General features: G+C 40.2%; 1 protein-coding gene and 1 long non-coding RNA gene across 5 annotated transcripts in view; one reads left to right on the top strand and one right to left on the bottom strand.

Moving 5' to 3' along the window:
• Positions 1-527: 527 nt before the first annotated feature.
• Positions 528-2,910, bottom strand: LOC139039136 (uncharacterized). Its single transcript, XR_011492351.1, has 2 exons — positions 2,447-2,910; positions 528-1,893 (listed from the first exon to the last, which is right to left on the bottom strand). It is a non-coding gene; the product is annotated as an uncharacterized lncRNA (long non-coding RNA).
• Positions 2,911-3,449: 539 nt separating this feature from the next.
• TLK2 (tousled like kinase 2) overlaps positions 3,450-27,936 on the top strand; it is a 118,630-nt gene continuing 94,143 nt past the window's right edge. For 2 of the 4 annotated variants that reach the window (XM_070479565.1, XM_020892751.2), the window contains exon 1: positions 5,347-5,432. In XM_070479565.1, the coding sequence (XP_070335666.1) occupies positions 5,352-5,432 (81 nt within the window). In that variant the 5' untranslated portion in view covers positions 5,347-5,351. Of the gene's footprint in view, positions 3,533-5,346; positions 5,433-27,936 lie in introns of those variants that run through there. The other 2 variants (XM_020892750.2, XM_020892748.2) reach the window with 2 other exon arrangements.

Here is a 27,936-nt window from a genome sequence, read left to right as displayed (position 1 = left end):
CAGAAACCACCAACCAACCAAAAAAATACCAGGGTGGTGGTTCAAAAAATTAAATTAGAAACCAGTGGATATCCCAGTCCCACTCCTGGAGATTATCTTGTGTATATTGTACATTTTAGGTTCTAAGAAGTACTGAAATAAAGGATTCCACTTAACTTTAACCTAGAGTCCTGAGGACCAATGTACATCCGCTCCCAGTAAAGCATTTAACCTGTTGAGACCTGCAGAGCACAGCTTGGGGAACGCCAACTCCCTTGTCCCTTCTGTGACTACGAACATGGACCCGGAGGACTTGTCACATGCTACCCTGAAGGCAGGATCAATGGGAACATCTAGATGAACCCATGTTTGAGCCTTCTGATAGCAATTGGGCTTTTGCATGGGGAGTGTCACCATTTGCCAGCCTTTGACAAGCTGAGTTTCACAAAGTTGCTCTGTGAGCCAACACACTTTAAACAAGTGGGTTATGAACCCAAGGTTAAATTATATCGTGAGACCCATTGGACAACAACAAAATCATCCATCTATTGTTTCTTTTTTCTGATCGTTAGTATTTGATATTTTCACTTATATGCTTATGTGTGTTACTTGTTCAGTCTTGTCCAACTCTTTGTCACCCCAGGGACTGTAGCCCGCCAGGCTCCTCTGTCCATGGAATTTTCCAGGCAAGGATACTGAAGTGGGTTGCCATTTCCTTCTCCAGGGGATCTTCCCGACCGAGGGATTGAACTCAGGTCTCCCACATTGCAGGCAGATGTTTTACCATCTGAGCTACTAGGGAAGCCTAGTAGTTTATATGCTTATAAACAGAAGCATATAAGAGGGTATCAGAGGATGAGATGGCTGGATGGCATCACTGATGCACTGGACATGAATGTGGGCAAACCTAATGGAGATGGTGAATGACAGACTTGGCATGCTATAGTCCATGGGGTCACAAAGAGTTGGACAGGACTGGGCAACTGAACAACAAACAGAAGCATACCATTTTTGTGGTAAGCAAATTCAAGAAATTCCTATGAGCAATTCCTCTTGGGATGAGTGTTAGATGTGGAGTGGGCTGTGAATAGACCTATGATAGTGTCAGTTTTCTGACATGCAGGGAAAAACACACTAGGCAAAGTGAAACAAAATCTCATCTTTTTCTGAATTTCAATGACTAGTTTTATTTTTATTTTTTCATAGTTACCTCAAAAAATGGAATCATAGCCCTTTAGACCTGGAAAGGACTCTGGAAATCCTCTGGTCCAAACCCCTTCACAGATGAGGTTGGCGAAACTTGAAAGGTTAGGTGACGGGCCCAAGCAGTTTGTCTGTGGAGGAGCTGGCCAGAGCTCAGCTCCAACTCTGTCCAGTGTTCTTTCTCTTAAACTCTTTTCTTTTGAGATGTTACAGTGTCATTTTAAGGAGTTCCTTTTTTGATCATTCACTGTAAGGACAGAACTTGTCTCATGTGCTTTTCTTTTTTGACTTGTAGAGGAACATGCTCTTGGTTCTCCTGCTTCCTTGATAGTCCTTTACCTTGCCCTTTTTCCTACCCTCTGCCTGGAACTTGCTCTCCCCCTCCCCTTCAAACACTGTTATCTATCGAAATATGTATGTGCAAGGCCCAACCTGGCTGGGATTTGAAGCAAGGTGACTCTTGGCTGAATGGATTTTTTTCTACAGTGCTTGAATGAGCCCAAGAGTTTGGACGGCTGGACAACAAACAATAAGTAAACTGCCATCCTTTGCCCTTTCAGCAGGTCTATGTTCCATGAATACAGGAAGAACTAAGAGTAAGGAAGAAAGAAAGGCAGAACCATCGCCTGAAGTACTTGCCTACCCCCTGGAAAAGTTCAAGTCTCATGCTCATTTTCTCCAAGCCACTCGTTGTCACACATCTTCAGACATCTGATCAAGGAAGCATCAGAGGAAAATAAAAAGTTGGGTATCTGTGTAGAAGTCAGTGTCCTGGCTCAGATGTCGGTGGAGAACGTGATTTTTTCTGTGGTGCTGGGCGATCAGAATGGGAGCCTTCTGTGTAGGAAGCCGCCTAGCTAAAAGAGCTACTGCACCCTTGCCCGTCTCCCGTTCCTTGGTGGACACTGAGGGGCAGGCCTGTTTTCCCCGTTCTAGCACTTATTCTTAGAGCCCCCTAAGTACCCAGGAGAGCCTTGTTTTTAATCAAAGGTTGAAATGAAACCTCCCCCAGGGCTCACCAGACAGTCCCTTTGGGGCAGCGCCCCCCGCCCCTTCCGAAGGGCAGCACTGTGGTGGGGGTGGGGGCTCAGCCTTGATCCCAGAGCACCTCTTGACCCTAAAGACGCCCTGCCAACCAGGTACGTGGAGGTGAAGCTCCGTCCGCTTGCCACGGCGCAAACGTGGATTTGGGGAGCGGGACGGTGGGTTCGGAGCGTGGCGGGGCGTGGGAGCTAGCCAACACGAGGGGACACAGCCAACTCACTAACTGGGCGTCTCCGGGGAAGTTCGGGCGGGGTTTGTCGGCTCTCGGCTTTCTTCCTCTAAAATCCATCCTGGGCAGAGCAACCCCACTCCTCACCCAAACTCGTGGAGATCGGGGATTAGGCGGGCGCGGGGTCCGGCGAGGCGGATCCGGGAAGCGCCCGGCCCAGGCAGCGAGGCTCCTCCAGCATCGGTCCGCGACCCAGGGCGCCAGCCCAACCGCTCGGCTGGGGCCGGTCCCGCGGGGCGGGGGCCGATTTTACGAAGACGGCTGCGGGGGCTCCGGGACTCCAACCCAGCCGGGTCAGACCTCCCCTCGCGTCGCGGTGCGTCCGTCGGCGCCGCCCGTCAGCCCGCCCTCAGCCGCCCGGCGAGGCGGCGGCCTCCTTCGCCGGCGCGGGGTCCCCTGGTTAACCCCTGCCCGGCAGGCCGGCCGCTGATTGGAGGAGGCGGGGCGCCGGGGCAGTGGGGACCCCCCCACCTTCCTCGTCCCCTCCCCCTCCTCCCCCACTGTCGGCACTTCCCCCACCCCCCCAGGAACCCCCCCCTGCCTCCCAACCGTGCAAATCTCGCGAGGAAACACGCGGTTTCACTAGTGTGTTTACACCGATCACTACTAATCCGGACCGAACCGATCCGGATTAAGGGGCCGGAGGCGGGTCCTGGGCTCCAGCGGTTCCGACCCCCCCGCCTTCCGCGCCGCACCCGAGTGGCCCCTAGCCGAGCGGGCCCCCACCTCCTGGCCGGGCCTGGGCCTTTCTGCGCCTCCCTTGGCCTTTGTCCGGCGCCAGGAGACCGGTCCCGCGCCCCCCGCGGCCGCCCGGGCCCGGGCCCGCGTCAGGCGCCTGGCTCTGTACGCGAGCCCGGGGATCTGCGGCCTCCGAGGCCCCCCTCCCCCGCCCGCCCTCTCGTGGTGCCCGGCGCCGGCGGCGGCTGCCGGGGCGGGGGGTTGCGGCGCTCAGGAGAGGCCCCGGCTCCGCCCCGGGCCTGCCCAGGGGGAGAGCAGAGCGGTCCGCAGCCGGGTCGGGTCGGGGCCCCTCCCGGGAGGAGCGTGGAGCGGCGGCGGCAGCGGCAGCGGCGGCGGCAGGTGAGAGGCTGAGCCCCGGGCGGGGGAGGGCGCCGGGCCTGAGGTATTAACCGTCCGGGCGACCCCCTCGGCTGAGGAGGCTGCGGCCCGGGCCCACCCGAGGGCCGGCGCCGGGCCGCAGCTCCCCGGCGCTGAGGCGGGAGGGGCTTCCCGAGGGTTGCGGGTCGCCGAGGGGCCGGGTCGAAGATGGGAGAGGCCCAGGCGGCCCCGGCCTGGGAGTGGGGCTTGGGGCCGGCGGGGAGAGGGGGGCACCCGGGCAGTTGGAGGCCCCGGCAGCCTCCTGGGCGCCCCCGAGAGCTGGCCCGCCCTCCCTCCGTGACAGGTGGGCCTGGAGTTGGGGAAAGTTTGGAGCCGGCGGGAGACGAGGGGCGTCGGGACCAGGCCCCATCGGTCCTGCTTTCCGGCTGTGAGCTACAGGGAGGATCCCAGTCCAAGGCCCCGCTGGAATGAGACTGAGTGGATCTTTCCTTAACATGAGTTGACATTAAATGGAATAACCGCTGGGGCGTCATTTTCCGGGCCAGGCCTGGGGATGGAGGTTTAGGAAACGTGCCGAGAGACCCTGGGGCTTGAAGGGAGGCTGCGACCTCTGCCATTCCGGCCTCGATTAGGGCAGGGCGAGACTGGAGGAAGGCCACTTAGAGAAACACTCTCTCAATCTCTCTTTTTTCTTTTTCTCTTTTCTTTTCTAAGATGCCTTTCTACCCTCCTGAGAATTTCCTAATTCCCTCTCTAACCTGCACTTGTCTGTGTGGGTGAAACTTTAATTTGCCACCCTTTCATTCCTCTTTGCCCCAGGCTCTCAATCCAGGAAGGGAAATGAAACTGGAGGCTTTGTAGGGGTTGTTACTGAAAATTGTGGAGTTGTTAGATTGCAGAGGGGCATGTTTAATTCATGTTTTCAGTGAACTTTTAAATCATGCCAATCATTCCAATAGCTATTTAGTAATATATTCAAAGGGGTTGTAGGTAATGGTGTATTTCTACTTTTAATATTTGGGCGGTTTCCAATGCGTTCTGCAAGAGTTGGTTTCTTGCAAACGATGGAGGTATTTGCTGAGAGTAGCCTGTGCATTAATTGGTCGTGGAAGGAGTTTAAAAATGGTGTCCTCTTGCCCCTCCCTGCTTGGAAGGAGTGCTAAAAGCAGATGTCTAGAGCAACCTACTGCTCCAGGGAGTGGCAGAGAAAGATTTTATAAAGGGGTGGTTATGGAGCCATACTAATTTCCTGAGTGGATGCAGGTTGATGGTTTTACCATGGGTTTTCTATTAAAATGAAGTAATTAATTCCTTTTTTCATGCTCCTCAGAGAAAGGAGGCATAATATAATAGTGTTATTTTAAGTTATTAGTAGCTTCTGATTCATGCTGTATTATTTTGAAGTTATTATTAATGATTCATATTTTTAGTTTAAGAACTAGTTCCTGTGTGTTTGGGAAGGGAAATACCCTTCAGTATTTACCTAAATCCAAAGGTTGATAGAAGAAATTTTCTTTTTTTGTAAGCTAGGCTTTGCTCAGCTTTTACAGAGATTATATGAAAGGTTTGAGGGTTTTGTTGGCTGTTAAAGTCAAATCAGAACTAGTTAAGAATAAGTGACCCTCAGAAGAAGACTTTTGAGCCACTTTGTAGCTTTAAATGTATTACTATTTGATAGAGCGCCTTGTGGTTTATTACTTATATGCTATATTTATTTGAGGTTTATCTGTATGTGAATATTCTGTGAAATAGTTACTATGCATTTTGTCGTATCCAAGAATTGGTTCTTCATGTTTTAGGTTTTACGATCTCACAACCTACTTTTTCTTTTTCAGTAGAAATGATGGAAGAATTGCATAGCCTGGACCCCCGACGGCAGGAATTATTAGAGGCCAGGTTTACTGGAGTTGGTGTTAGTAAGGTGAGTAAAATGATGATAATGAACACTGCTCATAGCCAACTTTAAACACATTTAAAAACAAAGAGCAAACTGGATGGATCATACAGATACATTGAAGGAAGAAGATCTGGCTCACAGTTCCAGTGAACTTTTAAATCCCATCAGTTGTTGCACTCATTTAACAGTATGCTTGAAGGTACTCTGTATGGAAATATATACTTCTTTTTACCCTCTAATGTGGGAGAGGTTTCCCATGGGTCTATTGCAAGGATACTAACAGGATGTCTCGATTCTATGCCACATTTTGTCAAAACTCCTCAGTCACTCTGACAAAAACTGCTAATGAAAAGGTATTGGCATAGCTTCATTACGCTGAGCTTTTTGTATGGTTATGTGTAGAGTTTTGAAAAACGTGCCCCTGCTGTGTCACCTCTCTAGATCTGCAGTTCAGCAAGTTCCTAATGACTGTACCCCAGACTCCTTTTCCTTTCCTCCTATTTTCCCTTCTTGTTCACTATTTTTGTTCCAGTAGCATGAGATCAGGCCCCATTCATGGGCAGTGTTATGGCTTCCTGTGCATCTTTATGAAACTGCTGCCTCACCCCTCTACTCTGATCGGAGGGCTTTAGAACAAAGTATAAAACCTACTTATGATTTTAGTACAATATGTAAGATATATTTGTGATGTTTTATTTAAAATCTTCACCAATCCAAGATGTTATTTACTTGGACCTGAGACTAGAGAATTTTTGGTCTTTGATTTCTTCCTGTACTTTCCAAGAAATATTACTTCTCATGACAACTTGGATCTTAGTCTCATGCTTTGGTCAGTAGCTTCTTAAAGGAGAAGGTGTTTGTCAAAGTTTAGTTAGAAAAACTGCTTTGATGAGTGTTGTAATTTTGGTGGGCTGAAATAACTTGATAGTCTTTGTTCAACAGATATCAAATACCTGCTGCATACTAGGTGTTGTGCAGGATGTTAGGGATGACACCTTAGTACAGTGCTTCCAAGCCCTTTTCTGTGTAGAGGAGACGTGGTATAGATAGAGGATAACTGGGATGGGAGCTGTATTAGACCTGTGGTGAGGTACTATAGGAACACAGGATTCGTTACACATTTTGTAATTCTTGGTTTCTTGGCCTCTTTAATTTAAGTAACTAACTTTTGTGGCACTTTAGCGCAACTGTGCTCCTGACTGTTGTTACGTGTTAGTTACATGTCTGAATTCTCTGATCTAGGTGAAGTAGCTTCAGCTGTACTTGAATAGTATATTTGAGTGTTAAATTGATCTCCGATTCAGTTGATTGCCTAATAATGACTTTTGCTGGTAATTCAGTAAATGTCCTGTATCCAAATCTGTCTGTTCAAATGCTCACCTACTGTGTAAGAGTAAGTTTGTATTCAAATTGTATATGGTTTCAACTAATTGGGCTTTGTTAGAATGCTTTTCTTTCCTTCTGTTTTTAGGTTCCTGGTAGCTGTATCCAAGTATACTTTACTGGGGTAGAGCATAAGTTATGGGAATGAGTAACACTGTGAATTCTGCTGCCCAGGCCCAGCTAAAATCATGTAACTGAGGTGTCAAAAAAACTTAATCTGTTTAATAGGAGTTCTGCTTTAATATATAGAAAGAAGTTCATTTTTATCCAAATGTTTTTGTATCATTAATTGTATGTTGTTTTGAAGTTTCCAGTCATGATAAGTATATTGATGATAATAAATATGTTATTCTTGGACCACTAGGAGAGTTTTTACCCATAGCAAAGAAACTTGGGGGTGGGGGAGGGGGAAACAAGTAATTATCCTGTAGTTTTGTGTAGTTAGGAAGAGAAGAAAGAAAATCTCCATTTTGTAGGACTTCTTATGCCTGCAAGCCATTGTTTCTCTCAGACCGCTTATTTGAAATGGGAACGGGGAGGGGGCCATGGTACTGGGAAAAAAGGTGCTTTTGGATAGACGCTTCCTTCTAGCCTGAAACTCCTCATTATGGGTCATCATTTCTCAGTGAGGATGTCGCCGTGTTGATGACAGCTTTCAGTTTTGCAGAGATCATGAGTGCTTTCAGCCCTTGGAAGTGGGAGAGCAGAGTGGCTCTCCTGTGACAGTGCCACCTAGCGGGGCTGGTGCAGCCGCGTGGCTGTCTCTTGAGTTTCTCCTAACTATTCATAACATTTTCAGTACTTTTTGATGTCCATAGAAGGAAGAAAGTTGGTGCCACTGTGGATTCTTTGCTAGTGGACAGGATGTTTTAAGTAGCTGCAGTCTTTGAAATTCCTGGTGATTGTAGATCTTCTGTCATGTTGCCTTGAGTGTTTTGCACCTGCAAATGAGATATACAAAACTTAAGCTAGAAGAAAATGGCCATGCTGCCACATTTATTGCTTGCAGTATTTAAGTTGCTCTTTGCTTATATTTAGGTTATTTGCAAATTAAAATTTTTCTTTCACATTGCATTTATGCACATTAATTTTATATTTAATATTTAATTTATAATAACTGGTAAACCAGAACATTTGTTATGTACTTTGGGATGTGCCATGTGGTTTTGTTTAAGAGACTGATGTTTTCTGTCATCAGTGAGTGGGTAATAGAGGGAACGAACCCGACGTGCACTGTGAAGCTGTAATTGACTTTCCTCCTCTACTCTAGCTGCCATTTTTTAGGACGACCTGTAACCGTTCTCTTAGCATTTTTGAGATGATAAGTTAATTGGGTTATGAACCTACTTCTTCATGTCTTACTGACTTGGCATGTGAGCACTGCTTCTTTTTTGTTTTTTTTTTAAGATCTCTTCCTTTAAGTACTAGATAATCCACTTCCAGTAATGTGAAACTGACTGTACCTTGTATTTGTATGTTTTCAATGAGAACTTAGTGCAGTTTATATTCCCTACTCTCTCCCCTTTTGACTACTTAGATACAGGTAGTCTCATCTCTGTGATTCTGGAGACTGTAAAGTAGGTGGAATTCTACCCTTACATGTACTATTTATCTGTACCTAGTTGAATTTTAATGCTAATATAGTAACAAATACTTCCATAGTATTTTCTGTGTGCCAGATACTGTCCCAAGTGTGTAAAAAAGCAACAAGTGAATTTAGATCTTTCATAACAAGGATACTAGTCTTAATAAACATTCCTTCTCTTTTTATAAGACATGCTAACTGATGCCCACTGCATTGCTCCCACCAGTTGATTTATAGACTTACCAAGGACCACTTTATGACAACTTGCTCTTGTGTTATAATTATATGGCTCAATACAAAACTGTGATAACCATTGACATAAAATGAAACAATTGGTAATTCTGTGAAAACTAAGTTATCTACCTTGGAAACACTGAATATAAAATGAGGCAATAAGAAGATAACTATAAAAATTTATTAAAAGATTTTTTTTTAACCTAGAAGAATTCTTCACTTAGATACTTGGCAAGTATCTTAAAAGTTCTTGCTTCACTTTTAAAGAAATCAAAACTGGAAATAGTAGATGATGCATTATGGGTGTGGTTTGTGTAAGACAGTGTGAAACTACAGTCAGTAGATCTGTAACTCAGTAGGCCTATATCAAAATATTGGCAATAGAATAAGAGTTTCTATACTTTAAGTTCAAAGAAAACATTTTTTTTTTTAAGATTCCTCACTATAACTTACTTTTTTGATTAATATTCTTGGTTTCAGTTGTACTGAATAAAAAGTGTGCTGGAAAAAAAAAAGTGTGTTGATGGTGTTGAAAAGAAGAGCGAAATGAGAACCATGAAAAGTGGGACTCCCTCTTTTGGCACAATAAGAAACTAATTTCCTATCTTTTATAAATTTGTGAGTGATACATGATCATTTTATTTTATTTTTTTTACATGATCATTTTAAATGATCACATCTGACTTCCGAAAAGATCTTGAACCAGCTGATACCTTTCTCCTGTCATGTAGTAAATTGTATCAATTAGAAGGTATCAGTTATGGATACCTAGTGTTAGCTATTTCACATGCCAGTGCAGGAAATTTTTAAAAATATGTTTAGGTGTTTACATTTAGTACATAGTTAGATGGTCAGTAAGCATAAATGCTGAAAAATAGTCTACATTTATACCAGTTTTAAGAGTAACTATTCTTAAATTTATTATTATGTTTGCCTTTATGTTCTCTTCTTTTCATTTATAAATCTTCCTCAACTTATGTCCTGATAAACCCATTGTAAGTTGAAAATATCAGAAGTTGAAAATACATTTAACATACCTAACCTATCATAGTTTAGCCTAGCCTACCTTAAACATGCTCAGAACACTTAGGTTAACCTATCGTTGGGCAAACTCATCTAACACAGAGCCTGGTTTATAATAAAGTGTTGAATATCTCATTTATTGAATTTTGTTCCAGAAGTGAAAAGCAGAATGATTGGGTACAGAACGGTTGAAAATGTGTTGGTTCTCTTACCCTCATGATGGCATGGCTGACTGGCAGCTGTGCTGCCGTCACCACTGGGCAGCGTGAGAGAGGATTGTGTCCCATGTGACTCGCCCAGGAAAAGATCAGCATTCAAGATTGGAAGTATAGTTCCCACTGCATGTGTATCATTTTTGCACCATCATAAAGTTGAAAAATCATTAAATGGAATGATTGTAAGGCAGGGACCATCTGTACTTTAAATTTTTTTTAATTCTACTCTTATTTTTACACGTAGTCAAGTATCAGCTCATTTCTCTTCTTTCTCTAGCATTTGTCTGCTCCACTGCTACTGCCTTAATCCAGACCTTCCTCCATAACTGTAACAGTTAGTATCTCCCACCTCATTCATCTTTTTGTAAACTGCTACCAGTTATGTTTCTAAAAATACCAGTAGTATTGTTTTACTCCCTTACTTTAAAGGCGTCACATGGTCTGCTGGATGGAGTGAAAACTCCTGACTTCTCGCTGCACGGATTGCTGTCTGCTGCCCCACTGCTGGGCGCTGCTGGCCCAGACCGTGACTGGTCTCCCGACCTGGAGTGCTGTCTCCTTTACTGCTCCTTTCCGTTTGTCGCACGGGCCTCCAGTTTACTCTTCAAAGCGTAACTCGGATATCCCTCTGTATTGCTTTTCTGGGTAGTCTCACCAATCTAGTTGTGTAATCTTATTAGCACCTGATGACCTGTCTTTATTATAACACATTTGTTCTCCTTGTTAGTCTCCTTGAGAACATGGATGTTGCCTTTATTTCTGACTGTTCAAATGCTCAGCACGTTGTATATACTGAATAAATCTTTGTTGAATTGGGAAAGAGTTGAATTAAAAATAGTTGTCATCCAAATAGGCATGTTTCTTGTTTTAATATAGTTTCCAAACTCTTGGCTGAAATTGCATTTAATGTAATAACATATTTGTATTGTTGTTTAGTCACTCAGTCATGTCCAACTTTTTGCGACCTCATGGACTGTATGTAACCCACAAGGCTCCTGTGTCTGTGGGATTTTCCATGCAAGAATACTGGAGTGAGTTGCTATTTCCTACTGCAGGGTATCTTCTTGACTCAGGGATCGAACTTGTATCTCCTGCAAGTCTCCTACATTGCAGGCAGATTCTTTATTGCTGAGCCACTGGGGAAGTATTTGGGCTTAAATTTTTCTTAGGTTTCTTTCAAAATCTCTCTTATGATTCTTCTACTTTCTGTTGAAATTTTTTTCATTTATTATCTACAATGAAAGATAAAATTCTCATTCTATTTCCCCCACCTTCAAAGTTTTGCCAGCTATTTGTTTTTTAACATTCCATTTTTCCTTTCTTCTAGTTTGAAAGTTATGTACTCTTTTATTAGTTACCACAGAAATTACAGTATGGATCCTTTATATCAAGGATTGATGTTAATCAATACCTCTGCCCTCCTTTTTGTCAATATAAGGGCCTTGAAACTTTAACTTCATTATTCCTCTCCCACTTTACATGCTGCTGTTTTATACTTAATTGTATGTGTATATATATTTAATTAGTAGACTTTATTTTACAGAAAATTGAGCAGTTAGTACAGAGTTGTCATATACTACTATTCCATCTTTCCAGTTTCCCCATTATTAACATGTCACATTAATGTGGTAGACTTGTTACAGTTGATCAATGAGTATTGATACCTTTGTTATTAAGGAAAGTCCTTAGTTTAACATTAGGATTTACTCTGTGTTGTATAGTTCTGTGGGTTTTGATAAATGAAAGAGTCATGTGTTAACCATTTGTATATGTTTTTAAGAACACACAGATTTTTATTGAATCTGTTTTATAGTTATGTTCATTTAGCCTCACCTACATGTTTACCTATGTTGTATTTACCACTCTCTCTGTTCCTTTTCACATCTTTGACCTTCCATCTGGAATACTTTTGCTGAGATACATTCTTTGGAATTTCTCTAGTGTGGGTCTACCAGTAATTGTCTTCCCATTGTGTCTGGTTTAAAATGTCTGTTTTGGGTTTTATTCTTGAATGGAGGTATTTTGCTAGGTTTAGGATTCTAGGTTGGCTTACTATGTTCTTTTAGTACATTGTTCACTGTTGTCCACTGATTTCCTTGATCTCATTTTACTTTTATTATCATTGCCATTCTGTTGCACTTAGTCTATCTTTTCTTTGCCTGTTTTTGAGATTTTCTCTGTCTTTGATTTTCTGCACTACAATGTAGAGATGAGAGGTAGGTCTAGTTTGGATTATTTACACCTGAATATTTTGGAGGAACCGGAACATACACATAAAATCAGTAGATTTTAGTTTTTAGAGCAGTTTTAGGCTCACAACAAAATGGAGTGGAAGGTATAGAGACTTCCCAGATACTCCTGCCTCTTCACATTTTGACAGGTGATGAACCTGCATTGACACGTTACCATTCAAAGCCCATAGCATACGTTAGGGTTCATTCTTGGTGGTGTATATTCTATGGATTTGGTCAAGTATATAATGATATGTATTTATTATAGCATCATACAAAGTTTTGCTGGCATAAAATCCTCTGTGCTACAACTGTTCATCCCTGCCTCCTCCCCTAGCCCACTACTGATCTTTTTACTGTCCCCATAGTTTTCTCTTTCCTGTAATGTTATATAGTTGGAAATAGTTGGAATGATACAATATATAGCCTTTTCAGATTGGCTTCTTTCACTTCAGTTCAGTTCAGTTGCTCAGTCGTGTCCGACTCTTTGCAACCCCATGAATTGCAGCACGCCAGGCCTCCCTGTCCATCACAAACTCCTGGAGTTTACTCAAACTCATGTCCATCAAGTCAGTGATGCCATCCAACCATCTCATCCTCAGTTGTCCCTTTCTCCTCCTGCCCCCAACCCCTCCCAGCATCAGGGACTTTTACAGTGAGTCAACTCTTCGCATGAGGTGGCCAAAGTATTGGAGTTTCAGCTTCAACATCAGTCCTTCCAATGAACACCCAGAACTGATCTCCTTTAGGATGGACTGGTTGGATCTCCTTGCAATCCAAGGGACTCTCAAGAGTCTTCTCTAACACCACAGTTCAAAAGCATCGATTCTTCAGCACTCAGCTTTCTTCACAGTCCAACTCTCACATCCATACATGACCACTGGAAAAACCATAGCCTTGACTAGACAGACCTTTGTTGACAGAGTAATGTCTCTGCTTTTTAATATGCTGTCTAGGTTGCTCATAACTTTCCTTCCAAGAAGTAAGTGTCTTTTAATTCCATGGCTGCAATCACCATCTGCAGTGATTTTGGAGCCCCCCAAAATAAAGTCTGGCACTGTTTCCACTGTTTCCCCATCTATTTGCCATGAAGTGATGGGACCGGATGCCATGATCTTAGTTTTCTGAATGTTGAGCTTTATGCCAACTTTTTCACTCTCCTCTTTCACTTTCATCAAGAGGCTCTTTAGTTCTTCTTCACTTTCTGCCATAAGGGTGGTGTCATCTGCATATCTGAGGCTATTGATATTTCTCCCAGCAATCTTGATTCCAGCTTGTGCTTCTTCCAGCCCAGCGTTTCTCATGATGTACTCTGCGTATAAGTTAAATAATCAAGGTGACAATATACAGCCTTGACATATTCCTTTTCCTATTTGGAACCAGACTGTTGTTCCATGTCCAGTTCTAACTGTTGCTTCCTGACCTGCACACAGATTTCTCAAGAGGCAGGTCAGGTGGTATGGTATTCCCAGCTCTTTCAGAATTTTCCACAGTTTGCAGTGGTCCATACAGTCAAAGGCTTTGGCATAGTCAATAAAGAGAAATAGATGTTTTTCTGGAACTCTCTTGCTTTTTCGATGATCCAACAGATGTTGGCAATTTGATCTCTGGTTGCTCTGCCTTTTCTAAAACCAGTTTGAACATCTGGAAGTTGACGGTTCATGTATTACTGAAGCCTGGCTTGGAGAATTTTGAGCATTACTTTACTAGCATGTGAGATGAGTGCAATTGGGTGGTAGTTTGAGCATTCTTTGGCATTGCCTTTCTTTGGGATTGGAATGAAAACTGACCTTTTCCAGTCCTGTGGCCTCTGCTGAGTTTTCCAAATTTGCTGGCGTATTGAGTAGTATTCATTTGAGTTTTCTCTGTGTCTTTTCAAGGTGTGTAAGCTCGCTCTCTTCTTTTTTTAAAGCCGGGAATAGTATTTCACTGTCTGGCTGTTGTTGTTGTTCAGTCGCTAAGTTGTATCCAACTTTTTGCAACCCCGTAGACTGTAGCATGCCCCTAGTTTAAAGACTTATTTCCTTGTATGTCTGTGTCAAGTCTTAATTTTGGCATGCAGGATTGTCCTTGTGTCATGTGGATCTTTCATTGCAGCGCACGGACTCGGTAGATGTGGCGCTCAGGCTCGTTGCTTTGAGGCACTAACCAGGGATCAGATCTGCATGCCTGCATTGCAGGATAGATTCTTAACCACTGGACAAGGAGGGAAGTCCCTCTGCCACATCTTACTTGTCGATTCACCTACTAAAGGGTGTCTTGGTTGCTTCCAAGTTTTAGCGTTACAAATAAAGCTGCTATAAACATCTGTATGCATATTTCTGTGAGTGGTTGAATTATTTTGATTTATTCTGCTTGGAATTTATTGAATGTCTTAAATCTGTGGGTTGCTGGTTTTCCTCAGTTTTAGAATTCTCAGCCATTGTCTTTGCATATATTGCCTCTGCCTTACTCTCTGTCTTCTTCTTGCACTTGTTTAAACATACATTAGACTTTCTTACTTCATTTTTTCTGCCTTTTACCCTGTCTTCTGTATTGCTGGTCTTTTATTTCCCAGGGCTAAATACTGAGTAGGTTTGTTCTGACATTTCCATCTACTTTTTTATTTCTTCTTATACCTTCCCCTTATTTATTTTCTCTTTAAATTTGTCTAATCTTCATGCTTCTATCCATTGAGTTTTGTTGAGGGCTGGTTTATTTTTAGGTGGCTCTTATCCTCAAAGGATAGCCCTGTGCTCCTTGTTTAAGGTAGAAGGTGAATTTCCCAGAATCACCTCATTGGGCAGGTCCTGGGCTTCGTGGTTTCCTTCACTGGACTTCACTCTCTTTAAAACTGTAGTAAATGAGTTCTTTCTGTTGAGTTGCTAAGTCGTGTCCGCCTCTTTGCAACCCCGGGGACTGCTGCAGCACGCCAGGCTCCTCTGTCCTCCAGTGCTCCCTGAATTCGCTCAGGTTCGTGTCCACTGAGTTGCTGGTGCTGTCTAACCTCTCATCCTCTGCTGCCCCCTTCTTCTGTTGCCTTCAGCCGTTCCTAGCATTAGGGTCTTTTCCAGTGAGGTGGCTCTTAGTATCAGGTGACCAAAGTATTGGAGCCTCAGCATCAATCCTTCTAATGGATATTCAGGGTTGATTTCCTTTAGGATTGACTGGTTTGATCTCCTTTTAATCCGAGGGACTCTCAAGTCTTCTGCAGTACCAGTTTGAAAGCATCAGTTCTTTGGTGCTCGGCCTTCTTCATGGTCCAACTCTAACATTTGTACACAACTACTGGAAAAACCATAGCTTTGACTATATGAATCTTTATCAGCAAAGTGATATTTCTGCTTTTTAATATGCTGTCTAGGTTTGTCATAGCTTTCCTTCCAAGAAGCAAGTGTCTTAATTTCATGGCTGCAATTGCCATCTGCAGTGATTTTGGAGCCCCCAAAAATAAAATCTGTCACTGCTTCCACTTTTCTGCTGTCAGAGTGGTTCTAAAAGCTGTGGTAGGTCATACTAGAACCAGTCAGCTTCAACTTATTTGGCATCAGTAGTTGGGGCATAGACTTGGATTGCTGTGATGTTGAATGATTTGCCTTGGAAATGAACTGAGATCATTCTCTTGTTTTTGAGCTTGCACCCAAGTGTGCTGTATTTCGGACTCTTCTTGACTATGAGGGCTACTCCATTTCATCTAAGGGATTCTTGCCTACGTAGTAGGTATAATGGTCATCTGAATTAAATTTACTTATTCCTGTCCATTTTAGTTCCCTGATTGCTAAGCTGTTGATGTTCAATCTTGCCATCTCCTGCTTGACCACATCCAATTTACCTTGATTCATGGACCTAACATTCCAGGTTCCTGTGCAATATTGTTCTTTACAGCATTGAACTTTCACCACCAGACACATCCACAAGTGAGCATCATTTCCACGATGTCCCAGCCACTTCATTCTTTCTGGAGCTATTGGTAATTGCCCTCCACTCTTCCCCAGTAGCCTACTGGACTCCTTCTGACCTGGAGGGCTCATCTTCCAGTGTCATATCTTTTTGCCTTTTCATACTGTTCATGGGAGTTCTCCAGGCAAGAATACTGGAGTGGGTTGATATTTCCTTCTCCAGTGGACCACATTTTGTCAGAATGCTTCACTATGACCCATCTGTCTTGGGTGGCCCCATATGACATGGCTCATAGCTTCACTGAGTTATGCAAGCCCCTTTGCCATGACAAGGCTGTGACCTTGAAGGGAGTAGTAAATATATACATAAAAAAATATACTGTTCTAACCATTTTTGAATGTATAGTACATTCACTTTGTTTTGCAACCATCGTTATGATCCCTCTCAAGAACTTCATCTTGCAAAAAACTATACTCACTAAACAATAACTCCACATTTATGCCTCCCCTTAGTCCCTGGCGACAATCGTTCTGCTTTCTGTTTACATGAATGTAAGTGCTCTAGAAATCTCATATAAGTGAACTCATGCAGTGTTTCTCTTTTTTGTAACTGGCTTAGTTCATTTAGCATATATTCCTCAAGATTCATCCATGTTGTAGCATCAGAATTTCCTTCCTTTTTAAGGCTGAGTAATATTACATGTACCATATTTTATTCATCCATGTATCTGTCATTAGTTACTTTGGTTGCTTCTGCCTTTTGGCTACTGTGAATAATGCTGCTGTGAACATGGGTGTACAAACACTGTTTGAATTCCTGCTCTCAGTTATTTTGAGTGTATGTATAGAAGAGGTGTGATTGGATCTTGATTAAACTCTTTGTTGAAGCTTGACCTCTTCTCATCCTATATTGTTGACAAAGTACAGTCTGAAAATTGTGATTGTTTTTCTTTTAGTCTACCCTTAGCAAAAGCCTTAGAAGTCTTAAAAATTTTGTTAGCTTCTACAGAGGGACTGGTAATAATACTCAAATTGCAGTTATTTTTTGCAAATAGTATTATTGGCCCAGGAGTTTGAAGAACTAAGTAACTTGGTGAATTACATAGGATAGCTTTTTATTTTAACCAAACCATTAAACCATAGTTTAATTTTAAAATAACAGCAAGTGACTATCCAGATTTGCTGTACTCAAATTTTTAAAAAATAGATAACTTTATGTATTTAAATATTTATAAGGCTGCAGCGAGTCTTAGTTGAGGCATGTGAACTTTTAGATGTGGCATGTGGGATCTAGTTCCCTGACCAGGGGTCGCAGCCAGGCCCTCTGCATGGGGAGCACAGAGTCTTAGCCACTGGACCACCTGCTGTATTAGAGTTTAACAGCGTGTGCATGCTCAGTCACTCAGGCATGTCTGACTCTTTGTGACACCATGGACATAGTCCATCAGACCCCTCTGTCCATGGGGTTATCCCAGCAAAATTACTGGAGTGGGTTGCCATTTCCTCTTCCAAGGAATCTTCCCAAAGCAGGGATCAAACCTATGTCTTGTGCGACTGCTGCATTGGCAGATGGATTCTTTACCACTGAGCCACTTGGGAAGCCCATTTTAACCAGTTTTGTCCTATGAAGACTGTTAATGTTGCTTATATAAAGATAACAAGGTGATGGTATCTGTTCTAATAGTTGTGACCTGTGTGACTGATAACTTTGCTTTTATAAAGAGTAAATACGTGACTTTCCTGGAGAAGGAAATGGGAACCCACTCCAGTATTCTTGCCTGAAAAATCCCATGGACAGAGGAGTCTGGTGGGCTACAGTCCATGGGGTCATAAAGAGTCAGACATGACTTCGAGAGATATTGCAAGGTAGCAAATGAAGGGGCTTCTCTTGGTCCCAGTTTGTATTGTGTTCAATTGATGACAGAGCTTCTAGGAGCACACAGAAGGCCCGCCATCATTTGCTCTTCAGCAGGCTTTCTCGGCATACCAGTGGACACCAACTGCAGCCTAGGGCACCCAGTAAACTCTGCCACCAGCAACCAAGCCACTGTCTCCCCAACATGTCTGAATCTCAGCCTTTGGGAAGGGAGTACCCCAGCTGTGGGTTTGGTCTCCTGACTAGACCCAGGCTGATACATAGTATCAACTTTATTTCCTTTCGTGTGTCCTTTCTGGAGAAGCTTATAAAAGATACATTCCATAAACACCAGACAGAAAATCATAAAAGAGAAAGGCAGCATATTAAGGAAGCAGATGATCCAAGGAAGGAGAAAAGCCAAGAAGATTTTCAGGACAAGGACTAGGGAGCCAACAGCCCAGAGTGTTGTAGAGGGACAGAACACCTGAGAGGATTTATGTCTCCAGAGAGGGGAAAATGGAGCCTGATACATCACCTGATGTGTTTGAAATAGGCATTAATTCCAGGAAACGGTACCCTTTTTGGTTTAGTGATCAAAACAATGCAAATATTACTGTGACATCTAGTGTTCATTTATAAGAAATTTTTATTTATTTTAAATTTAAATTAAATTAATTAAAAAGATATATAAGTAAATTAAATAAATAAAATTGATTTAAATTCTGTTAAGAAAAAGAAGTAAACATGTGGCTTTCATCTCATAGACTGTTGCCAGAGTTGGTGTTGATGTAATTACTGTTTTGTCTGTCTCCAGAGGAATACTAAGGATTAATTGTGATATTAAAATATAATCTGAAAGCCCAGCTAATCTCAGGAGATGATGCCTCTAGTTCAGGATATGTTTTGTTATATTAATTAACATTAGCAGGTAGATTTAATGTCCAAATTTGGCAGAAACCACTAGCATTAAACCAAAACTCACTTGTCCAGTTTCCATTATAGAATAAAGGCACAAAGTAGTCCATCAACTTCTTCTGAAAAGCTGTTTGACCTGCTATGTGATAATCTGGATGAGGTGAAGGGAAAGAGACATGATAACTATATTGAAATTTTAGTGCCCCCATTTTTCAGCAGTTGGGTTTTGCTAACTATTTATTTACTGTTCGTTTTGAGTTCAGCTGACTCTTAGTAAGTCTGTTACTGTGTGTAGATGTTACAGAGGATTAAAAAAAAATCAACCAGATGTACTGCATACACTTGGGGCACTTATATAATAAGGCAGGAATGGACCCTTATGTCTATGGCACACAGCTGATGGTGGATATAGAAATGTGAAGGTGTTTTGAGCCTAAAAGAAGGGGCACAAGTATATATGTATATTCACTCTCTCCATTAAAAACAGTATGGTGATATGAAGGCATTATGAGCCTAAAAGAAGAGAGCTTAGTAAATAATTTGCTCAGGGGTCAGATTGTGTGTGGAAGGGTGAAAGTTTTTGCTTTGCAGTAAGATCACTGTAGCTAAACAACCTAAGAAAAATTCTGATAAAATATTATGAATAAGTTGCAGAATGATAGTGTAGAATAGCTTGATTTTAAAGCTTAGCAAAACTGCTTAGGATCTAAGGCAGAGTTGTTTTTTTTAAGAGTTAATTTTGATTAGGTGACATATTTACATAGTACAATATTTAAAATATTTTAAAAGTACACAGCGAAACGTCTCTCCTACGCTTTTCCTTTTCTTTCTGTCACACCCTGCAGCATGGGCGATCTTAGTGCCCCGACCGGGGATGGAACCTGTGCCCCTGCAGTGGGAGCCTGGAGTCTTAGCCACTGGGCCGCCAGGGAAGTCCCTGCTATGCTTTTCCTGTGTCCATTTGGTGTTCTTCCCTGGAGACAGCTGTTAGCAGTTTCTTATATTTTATTTATGTGTGTGTATATATCATACATGATGATATATTATCCATGTGTGTGCATGTGCAAATATGTATGTATATTCACCTCCTCCCTTTTTTTTAAAAATACGAAGACGAATATGTTATGTATATTATGGTGTATTTTCCTTTTTGTGTTTAAAATATTTTAGAAATTGTTTTAGTACATATAGAACTTCCTTCTTTTTTTTCAAGGCTGTTTAATACTCCATTGTACAGCTGAACCATAATTTAACCCTTTCCTTGTCTATGGGCCCTTAGATGAAAAACAGTGTTTTACTGACATAAGCAGTGCTTCAGTGAATAGCCTTGTACAGAATGTCACTTCACATATGTTTACTGGATAAGTCCCTAGAAGTAGAATTACTGGGTCAAAGGAACTGGGTCAATGAACATGTGTAATTTTTGTAGTTATAGCCATAGTCCTCTCCATAGAGAATAGGAATATAACTATATTCCTCCATCAATTAATGAAAACATTTATTCCCCGTAGTTAAGTATGTTAAGGGAGTTATTTAAAGGAATATGTGGACAGATGCTAGGGTTCTTGAACCTGTAAGATAATAGGTAAAAATTTGTTTATATGTGTTTATGGCTGTGTCTTTTTCCCAGAAGACAGGTCCACATTTTTTGCTGCATTCTTAAAAAGTTCAGTGATTCAAAATAGGGTTAAAAAGCATTATCTGGCAGTTAGTTGTTTCAAATTAGAATATGTTGTTTTGTATGATATTTCTCTTTTATGGAAATATTTGAGTAGAAGCATGTAAGTAATCATTAGAGATGTTGTATGGAAAGTTACTGTGTAAGAGAATGGTCTAATTTAAATCCAATTTCCAATCTTTTATTATTCTTCCTTTCACTCCCTGGGAGGCCATGTTTTAAAAAGCCTGTTTTCTATTAAACTGAATTTATTAAGCAATACCTTATTTCCCCAATTTTGTTAATTAGAGCTTTAGAACAGTATGAGGTCAGTTTTACTACATAGAATTAATCTTTTCATCTATACTGAGTTGATGAAATTTTAACTAAAGTCCAGTCAATTTGATATTTTAAATAGGCTGTATAGGTGAACAATAGTTCAGGACCCCCATTATTATCTTTGGGACTTAACTAAGAAACATATCTCTACTCTATATCAGGTAGCTTCCAAGGGTCTTTTGAGTTCTGTGTGTCAACAGTACATATTCAGAGATTTTGTTGAGGACCAATATTAAGTTTTGCTGCAGGTTTTGTTACAAGTAAATGCTCACCATAACAGATTCCTTAGAGCTTTCATATTATGGGATAATGGAGTTAATTTGCAATTATAGTATACATATTATTGAAAGTCACACTTCTGTATGTCCTGGAGAAAAAAACAGGAGGTCTCCATATGAATTAGAAAGTTTAAAAGGTTTAATTTAGAGATAGTTGGTGATGTTATGTAAAATTCTTTTTTGATCCTATATTGTTATTTGGTGGCTTGTTTTGAAAGAGGATTTTTCTAGGGATGATTTAAAATATTTCATATAGGGGAAAGTATGGTGAACCTATATATCATGCTAGACACTAGAGCAGGAGTTAAAAGGTCTTGCCTGTTAGTAGCACTCAATTAGGAAACTTTTTTTTTTTTAACTGTTACATGTTCTGGAATAAAACCTGAGGAGCTGTTTGTTGTATAGATTTATTTGTTGTAGATACCTTGTTTTATCTAGTTCTTCAAAGTTTTCTTTATTTCTGAAATAGAAATTTAGAACAAAACTTTTATTATGGGCTGTCCTTACAGAACTTTTTATAGTGATATTTGCTATAAATGGGAATTTGCTTTTACTAACAAATCTTTGACAGTGAATTTTTTAAAAAATTTTTTTATTGGAGTATGGTTGATTTTCAATGTTGTGTTAGTTTCAGAAGTATAGCAAAGTGAATCAGTTATATTAATACATATACATATATCCTCTGTGTTTTAGATTCTTTTCCCATAGACTATTGGGAAGTTGACTATGATAAGTTAAATATGTATATCATTAAGAAAATAGCAAAACAGATAATAGCTAATGACAAAATAGATTAAATGAAATACTTGAAGCAAATATGTTTCACAGTTCTAAAGAAAGATGGGGAAGAGGAAAAGAAACAAAAGCTAGGAAAAAAAGTAACATAGTACATTTTAACTCAAATATATGATAATTAAATATATTATAAATGGTCTAGTACTTCAATTAAGAGTGCCAGGTTAGATCACTGTGATCTAACCAATTAGATCTATGTTATCCAACTATGTGCTATCTACAAGAAACCCACCTTATTTGTAACCTGTATCTTTATATTTAAAAGGATGGAAAAAGATACTGTATAAACAGTAAATATAAAAACATTGGAGTGTAGACAAAGGAGACTTCAGCACAAGGAAAATATTACAAGGGGTAAAGGGCATTTCATAGTGAAAAAAGGATCAATTCATTGAGAAAACTCAGCAGTTGTAAATGTTACGCATCCAATAACGGAGTGAAGCAAAAACTGACAGTTGAAAGGAGCAATGGGCAAATCCACAGTTTTAGTTGGAAATTTCAGTATTCTCCATAATTGATAGAATAAGCTGGCAAGAAAAAAATCAAGAAGGATATAAAAGGTTTAGACAACACTATGAGTGAACTGTACCTAATTGACATTTACAGGACACTGCCCACATACTTTTCAAGCGCACATGGAAGATTTATCAAAACAGACTGTGTCCTGTGATATAAAACATATTTCAACACATTTCAAAGGATTAAAATTATGTAGAGAGTACTCTGACTACAGTGAAATTAAAAAGATACCTGGAAAATCTCCCAAGTATTTGCAAGTAAAGTAACATACTTCGAAATAAACTTTAAAGAAGAATTTACAAGGGAAATTAGAAAATCTTTGACCTGACTGAAAATGAAACCCAGTCTATCAAAATTTGTGGTATGCAGCTAAAGCAGTGATTTAGGAGGAAAACATATAACTGCTAAATAAATGTCTAAAATCAGTGACCCAAGCTTCCCCCTTAAGAAGCCAGAAAAAGAACAAACTAAGTAGGAGAGAAATAAAGAGTTGAAATAAATGAAATAGAAGGCAACTCTGGATAACCCTATATTCATTAAAAAAAAAAATTGGGTTTGTAATTAAAAGCATTTCCACAAAGAGAAGTCCAGGCCCATGTGACTTTATTGGTGAATTCTATCAAACATTTAAGGCAAAAATAATAACAGGATTTTCACAAATTTTAGAAAACACACCACCAGCATTACCTTGATAACCAAACCAGGCAAAAATGTTACGAAAAAAGAAAACTATAGCTCAGTATCCCTCATGAATACATATGTAAAACTCATTAACAAAATATTAGTAAATTGAATCTAGCTCTTTATATGTTTTATCCTATATGATACATCATGACCAGTTGGGCTTAACCCCAGTTGCAAGGTAGATTGAACATTAAAAGTCAGTGTTATCTACTATATTAATGAAATAAAGATAAAAAGCTAAATAATCATAATAGATGCATAGAAAGCACTTGAAAAAAGTTTAGCACTAATTTGTGATAAAAACTCTCAGCTGGCTATGAATAGAAGGGAACTTTGTCAATCTGATAAAAGATGTCTATTAAAAACCTACATTGAACCTCACACTTAAATGGTGGAAGATTGAGTGCTTTCAACCCAATGTCCAGAACAAGTCAATTCACAACTTCTTTACAGCATGTTCTGAAGGTCCTAGCCAGGTGCAGTAAGGCAAATAAAAGGAATAAGCTTATAGATTGGAAAAGAAAAGTAAAATTATGTTTATTTTTAGATGTCTTACGGATGACATGATTATGCATGTAGAATGTTCTGAGTGATTTAAAAAAAATGGCTAGAGTTTAAGTTTAGCTAGACTACAAGTTGAATTTACGCAACACACATCAATTGGGTTTCTTTACACTTGCAATGTATAATTGGCAATTGAAATTTGAAAAGCAATACAGTTTGCAGTAGCATCAAATAGGATAAATACAGAAATGTTCCCTGAGAACAGAAGAGTTGAGAATATTTCTTAGAGATCCTTGTAATAGAAGTTGTTTTGTATTGCCATTTCGTTAAGGTACAAAGGACTAAAGAACATTTATTTGTTTATAAGCACATCTTCATTAAATACCTTTATGTGGAGAAGGAAATGGCTGCCCACTCCAGTATTCTTGTCTGGGAAATCCCATGGGCAGAGGAGCCTGGTGGACTATAGTCCATGTGGTTTCAAAGAGTTGGATATGGCTTAGCAACTAAACAGCAGCAGCAAATTGCATTTTATAGTTCTTTATTCACACCTAGTGTTTTTTAAAACACATTTTATTATTAAAATAAACAACTTTGCATAAAAGCATAACAGAATAAATAAATAAATACCTATTATGTAATAGTAAAGAACAGGGGAGCCTGGTGTGCTGCAGTCCATGGGGTTGCAAAGAGTTGAATTCGATTTAGTGACTGCATGACAACAACAAATATAATAGATACTGTGCTAGGGACATTTGTGTGTGTGTGTGTGTGTGTGTGTGTGTGTGTGTGTGTGTTCGTGTTCATTAACTCAGTTGTGTCTGACTCTGAGGCCTGTGAACTACAACAAATATAATAGATACTGTGCTACGGACGTGTGTGTGTATGTGTGTGTGTGTGTGTGTGTGTTCATTAACTCAGTTGTGTCTGACTCTGAGGCCTGTGAACTGTAGCCTGCCAGGCTCCTCTGTCTATGGAGTTTTCCAGGCAAGAATGCTGGAGTGGGCTGCCATTTCCTATTCCAGGGGATCTTCCAGACCCAGGGATTGAACCACATATCTTGTGTCTCCTGCATTGACAGACAGGTTCTTTACCACTAGCGCCACCTAGGAAGTCCAGGGGCATAGTACAATAGTGAATAAAAGATTATCTCTTCACTCATGGAGATTATAATCTAGTGGAGGCTGAAGGGAGAAATAGATTTAGGGTGCTGAGTTACTAGAATTGGTTTAGCATTTTTTATTTAGATCATGTTCAAAACTTTTTGCCTTTTAGTTAGAACTTCAATATTGTGACTTGCTGAATAATCGGGCCTCTATGGGGGCAAACTATTTTGTTGTAATAGGGTAGTTAAAACTTGTTGGTTTGGTTGGGTTAAAGTTCAGTATTAAGAATGGTCCATTTGTATCTTCCCATACTCCCATTAAGCACCAGCTTTATTTCAGGCACTATTTTACCCACCTTTCCGATATATACTATTATTTTATTTAGTCCTTACAATATCTCTAAGGTGGGTGGTTTTTCCTTTTTTATCACAGATGAGAAGACCAGAGCTCACAGAGCTTAAGTGATTTGCCTAGTTCCTTACAGGGATTCAGTGATTCAGTCCCATACCGGTCTTATTTTATTTTATTTTTTTACCGGTCTTATTTTAAACTGTCGGTATCGCTGTCCTCAGTCATTTTTCTGTTGGTCACACTACTGGGCTGTCCCATTCTTCCCATTCTGGAAATTCGAGTAAGTGAGAGCAATTGTTATAGTGCTGAGTTTGAGTCTGTTCTATGTTTTACTTCAAAAGTAAATCAGAAGAAAAAAACTGTTAAGCGATATAGTTTTTGGTACTCTTCACAGATGATATCAAGATACCAGTTTTATATTGGCTTTCGTATACTTTAATGGAAGGCACAGTCCGTTTAAATTTTGGTGTTTAATTCTGAGCCATGGGCTGTGTGCCTTGGAAAATAATGTGTTTTAGGGATGTAAATAACAGTAACCTAGCTAAGTCTTTTACATGGGTTTTACCAAAGGTTAGTATTGTGATTTTTGAAATTGAAAGATGAGCAGATGAGATTGCCAGGCCTTGGTGGAAAACCTCCAACTGCCTTTCCCCAATCAGATAGTGGAAATTTGAAGCAGCTAGGATCTGTGTGTGTAGGAGGTAGGGCGATTGATTATATAAACTTAAAATTACTCTCTTAAATTCTAGCCCTTGACGGGGCATAAGGGCATTAGTGATGTCTGCCTGGCCTTTTTTTTTTTTTTGGCCATGCCATGCAGGATTTTAGTTCCCTGGCCAGGGATTGAACCTGTGCCCCCTGCAGTGGAAGCTCAAAATCCTAACCACTAGACTACCAGGGAGTTCCCTGCCTGGCTTTCTACAGATGAGTAAACTGCAGATCAGGGAATTCCCTGGTGGTCCAGTGGTTAGGACTCTGAGCTTCCACTGCAGGGGTACAGGTTCAGTCCCTGGTTGGGGAACTAAAATCCCACAAGCTGTGTGTAGCACAGCCAAAAATAAGTAAACTGAAAATCAGATAGAGCACTGACTTGCTAATGATTATGCCACATTCAGTAAATGACAGAACTGGAATTTAGACTTGTGCCTCCTATCATTATACCAATATATTGGGCTCTGCAGTAAGAGTTTTGTTATACTGTTTCCTGTAGGCAAGGATTTGTTTCTTACCAATTAATTAATGATCTCTTCAAAACAGTAAAAGTCAGGAACCTTATATTTATTGCTCATCAAACTTTCTTTAGAGTTATGTACCTCTTGGACATTTTAATTCTGGATTATGCTGATATTTTTAGTTTTGTTCTTATGATGATTTCTTCTGTGTTATCTCTGCTATAAATGTGCCCCATGATTTTGTTCAGAGTTTCCTTTTTCTATCTAAATATCTGTAAGTATTGACTTTGTAGTTTTTAGTCAAAAAAGGAGTTTTTTTTTTTTAACATAAGGAGTAAGGTTAAAAGCTAAATTGTAAGCTTTATAATAAGCTATATAGTCCATATACTGTTGCTTCTATGTGCATGGAAATTATATTTCTTTCCCTTAGGATTAGTTTTTTTTTTAAATGATTGATTTTCAGAACACATGTATGCTTTTACAATAGGACTATAATTGTTAGGAGAAGCTTGGGTATGTATCCACTTAAATTTTAAAAATACTATACTTATCCACTTGCATGCATATTTACCTGTAGAAAGCCTACCGTATTGATTTTTATGACTTTTACAAAAGTTGAATCATACTATCATTATTGTTCTGAGCTTATTTTTCACACAGCAGGTAATTTTGAGATCCACCATAAAGATGTTGTTATATATAGACCTAGTTTAGATCACTATTTAAATAATCATCCTGTAAACACATTTGTAGAATGGTCTTTTGTCACTTACCTAGAGAAATATTATATGAGATAAGAGATTTGGAACTTAGAGGAAGAAAATGGTACCCTGATCCTTTCCATAGATGATCGGGAAGCTCTGGAGGGCAGGATTATGTTTGTTGCTCTTTGGTATCCAATAACAGTGTATGCAATAGCAGTGCAGTCCCATGTTTGTAAGTACTTCCTATATTGAGCAAGAGTCTGCTGGATTTTTTTTAAACAGCTTTATTGAGATATAATTCTCACAATAGACAATTTACTCAATTAAGATATGCAATTCAGTGACTCCATGTGTACTCATAGAAATGTGAAACCATTACCACTGTCAATTTTCGAACATTTTCATTACCTCAAAAAATAAAAACAAAAAATCCTTACTTACCCTTTAGCTTTCACCCTCAAAATTCACCCCCTTTTCTTGGTGCTTATTGTTTAGTTGCTAAGTCAGTCTGACTCTTTGCAATCCCATGGACTGTGGCCTGCCAGGCTCCTCTGTCCATGGGATTTCCCAGACAAGAATACTGGAGTGGGTTGCCATTTCCTTCTCCAGAGGATCTTCCCTACCCAGAGTTTGAACCCATGTCTCCTGCATTGCAGGTGGGTTCTTTATCACTGAGACACCCGGGAAGCCCCCTTTCAGTGCCAGGCAGCCATTAATCTACTTTTTGCCTCGATTATATTTCACCAGTTCTGAACATTTAGTATAAATGGAATCATACAATATGTGGTCCTTTGTGATTGGCTTCTTTTACTTGGCATCATGTTTATAAGGTTCATTCCTGTATCTGAACTTCATTTCTTTTTATTGCCAAATAATGTTTCATTGTATGGATATACTTCATTTTATCTATTCATTCTTTCAGTTGATAGATGTTTGGGTTTTTTCCGTATTTTGGCTGTTATGAATAGTGTGCCATGAACATTCATGTACATGGTTTTGTGTGTGCATATGTTTTCATTTCTCTTGGGTATATTCCTTGGAGTGAAATTGCTGGATCTTATGGTTAAGAGATAGTCCATTAAGGGATTAATATAAGA

The sequence above is a fragment of the Odocoileus virginianus genome, chromosome 17, assembly GCF_023699985.2.
Source record: "Odocoileus virginianus isolate 20LAN1187 ecotype Illinois chromosome 17, Ovbor_1.2, whole genome shotgun sequence".
Lineage (NCBI taxonomy): Eukaryota > Metazoa > Chordata > Mammalia > Artiodactyla > Cervidae > Odocoileus > Odocoileus virginianus.
This window is presented reverse-complemented; position numbering and strand designations above follow the sequence as displayed.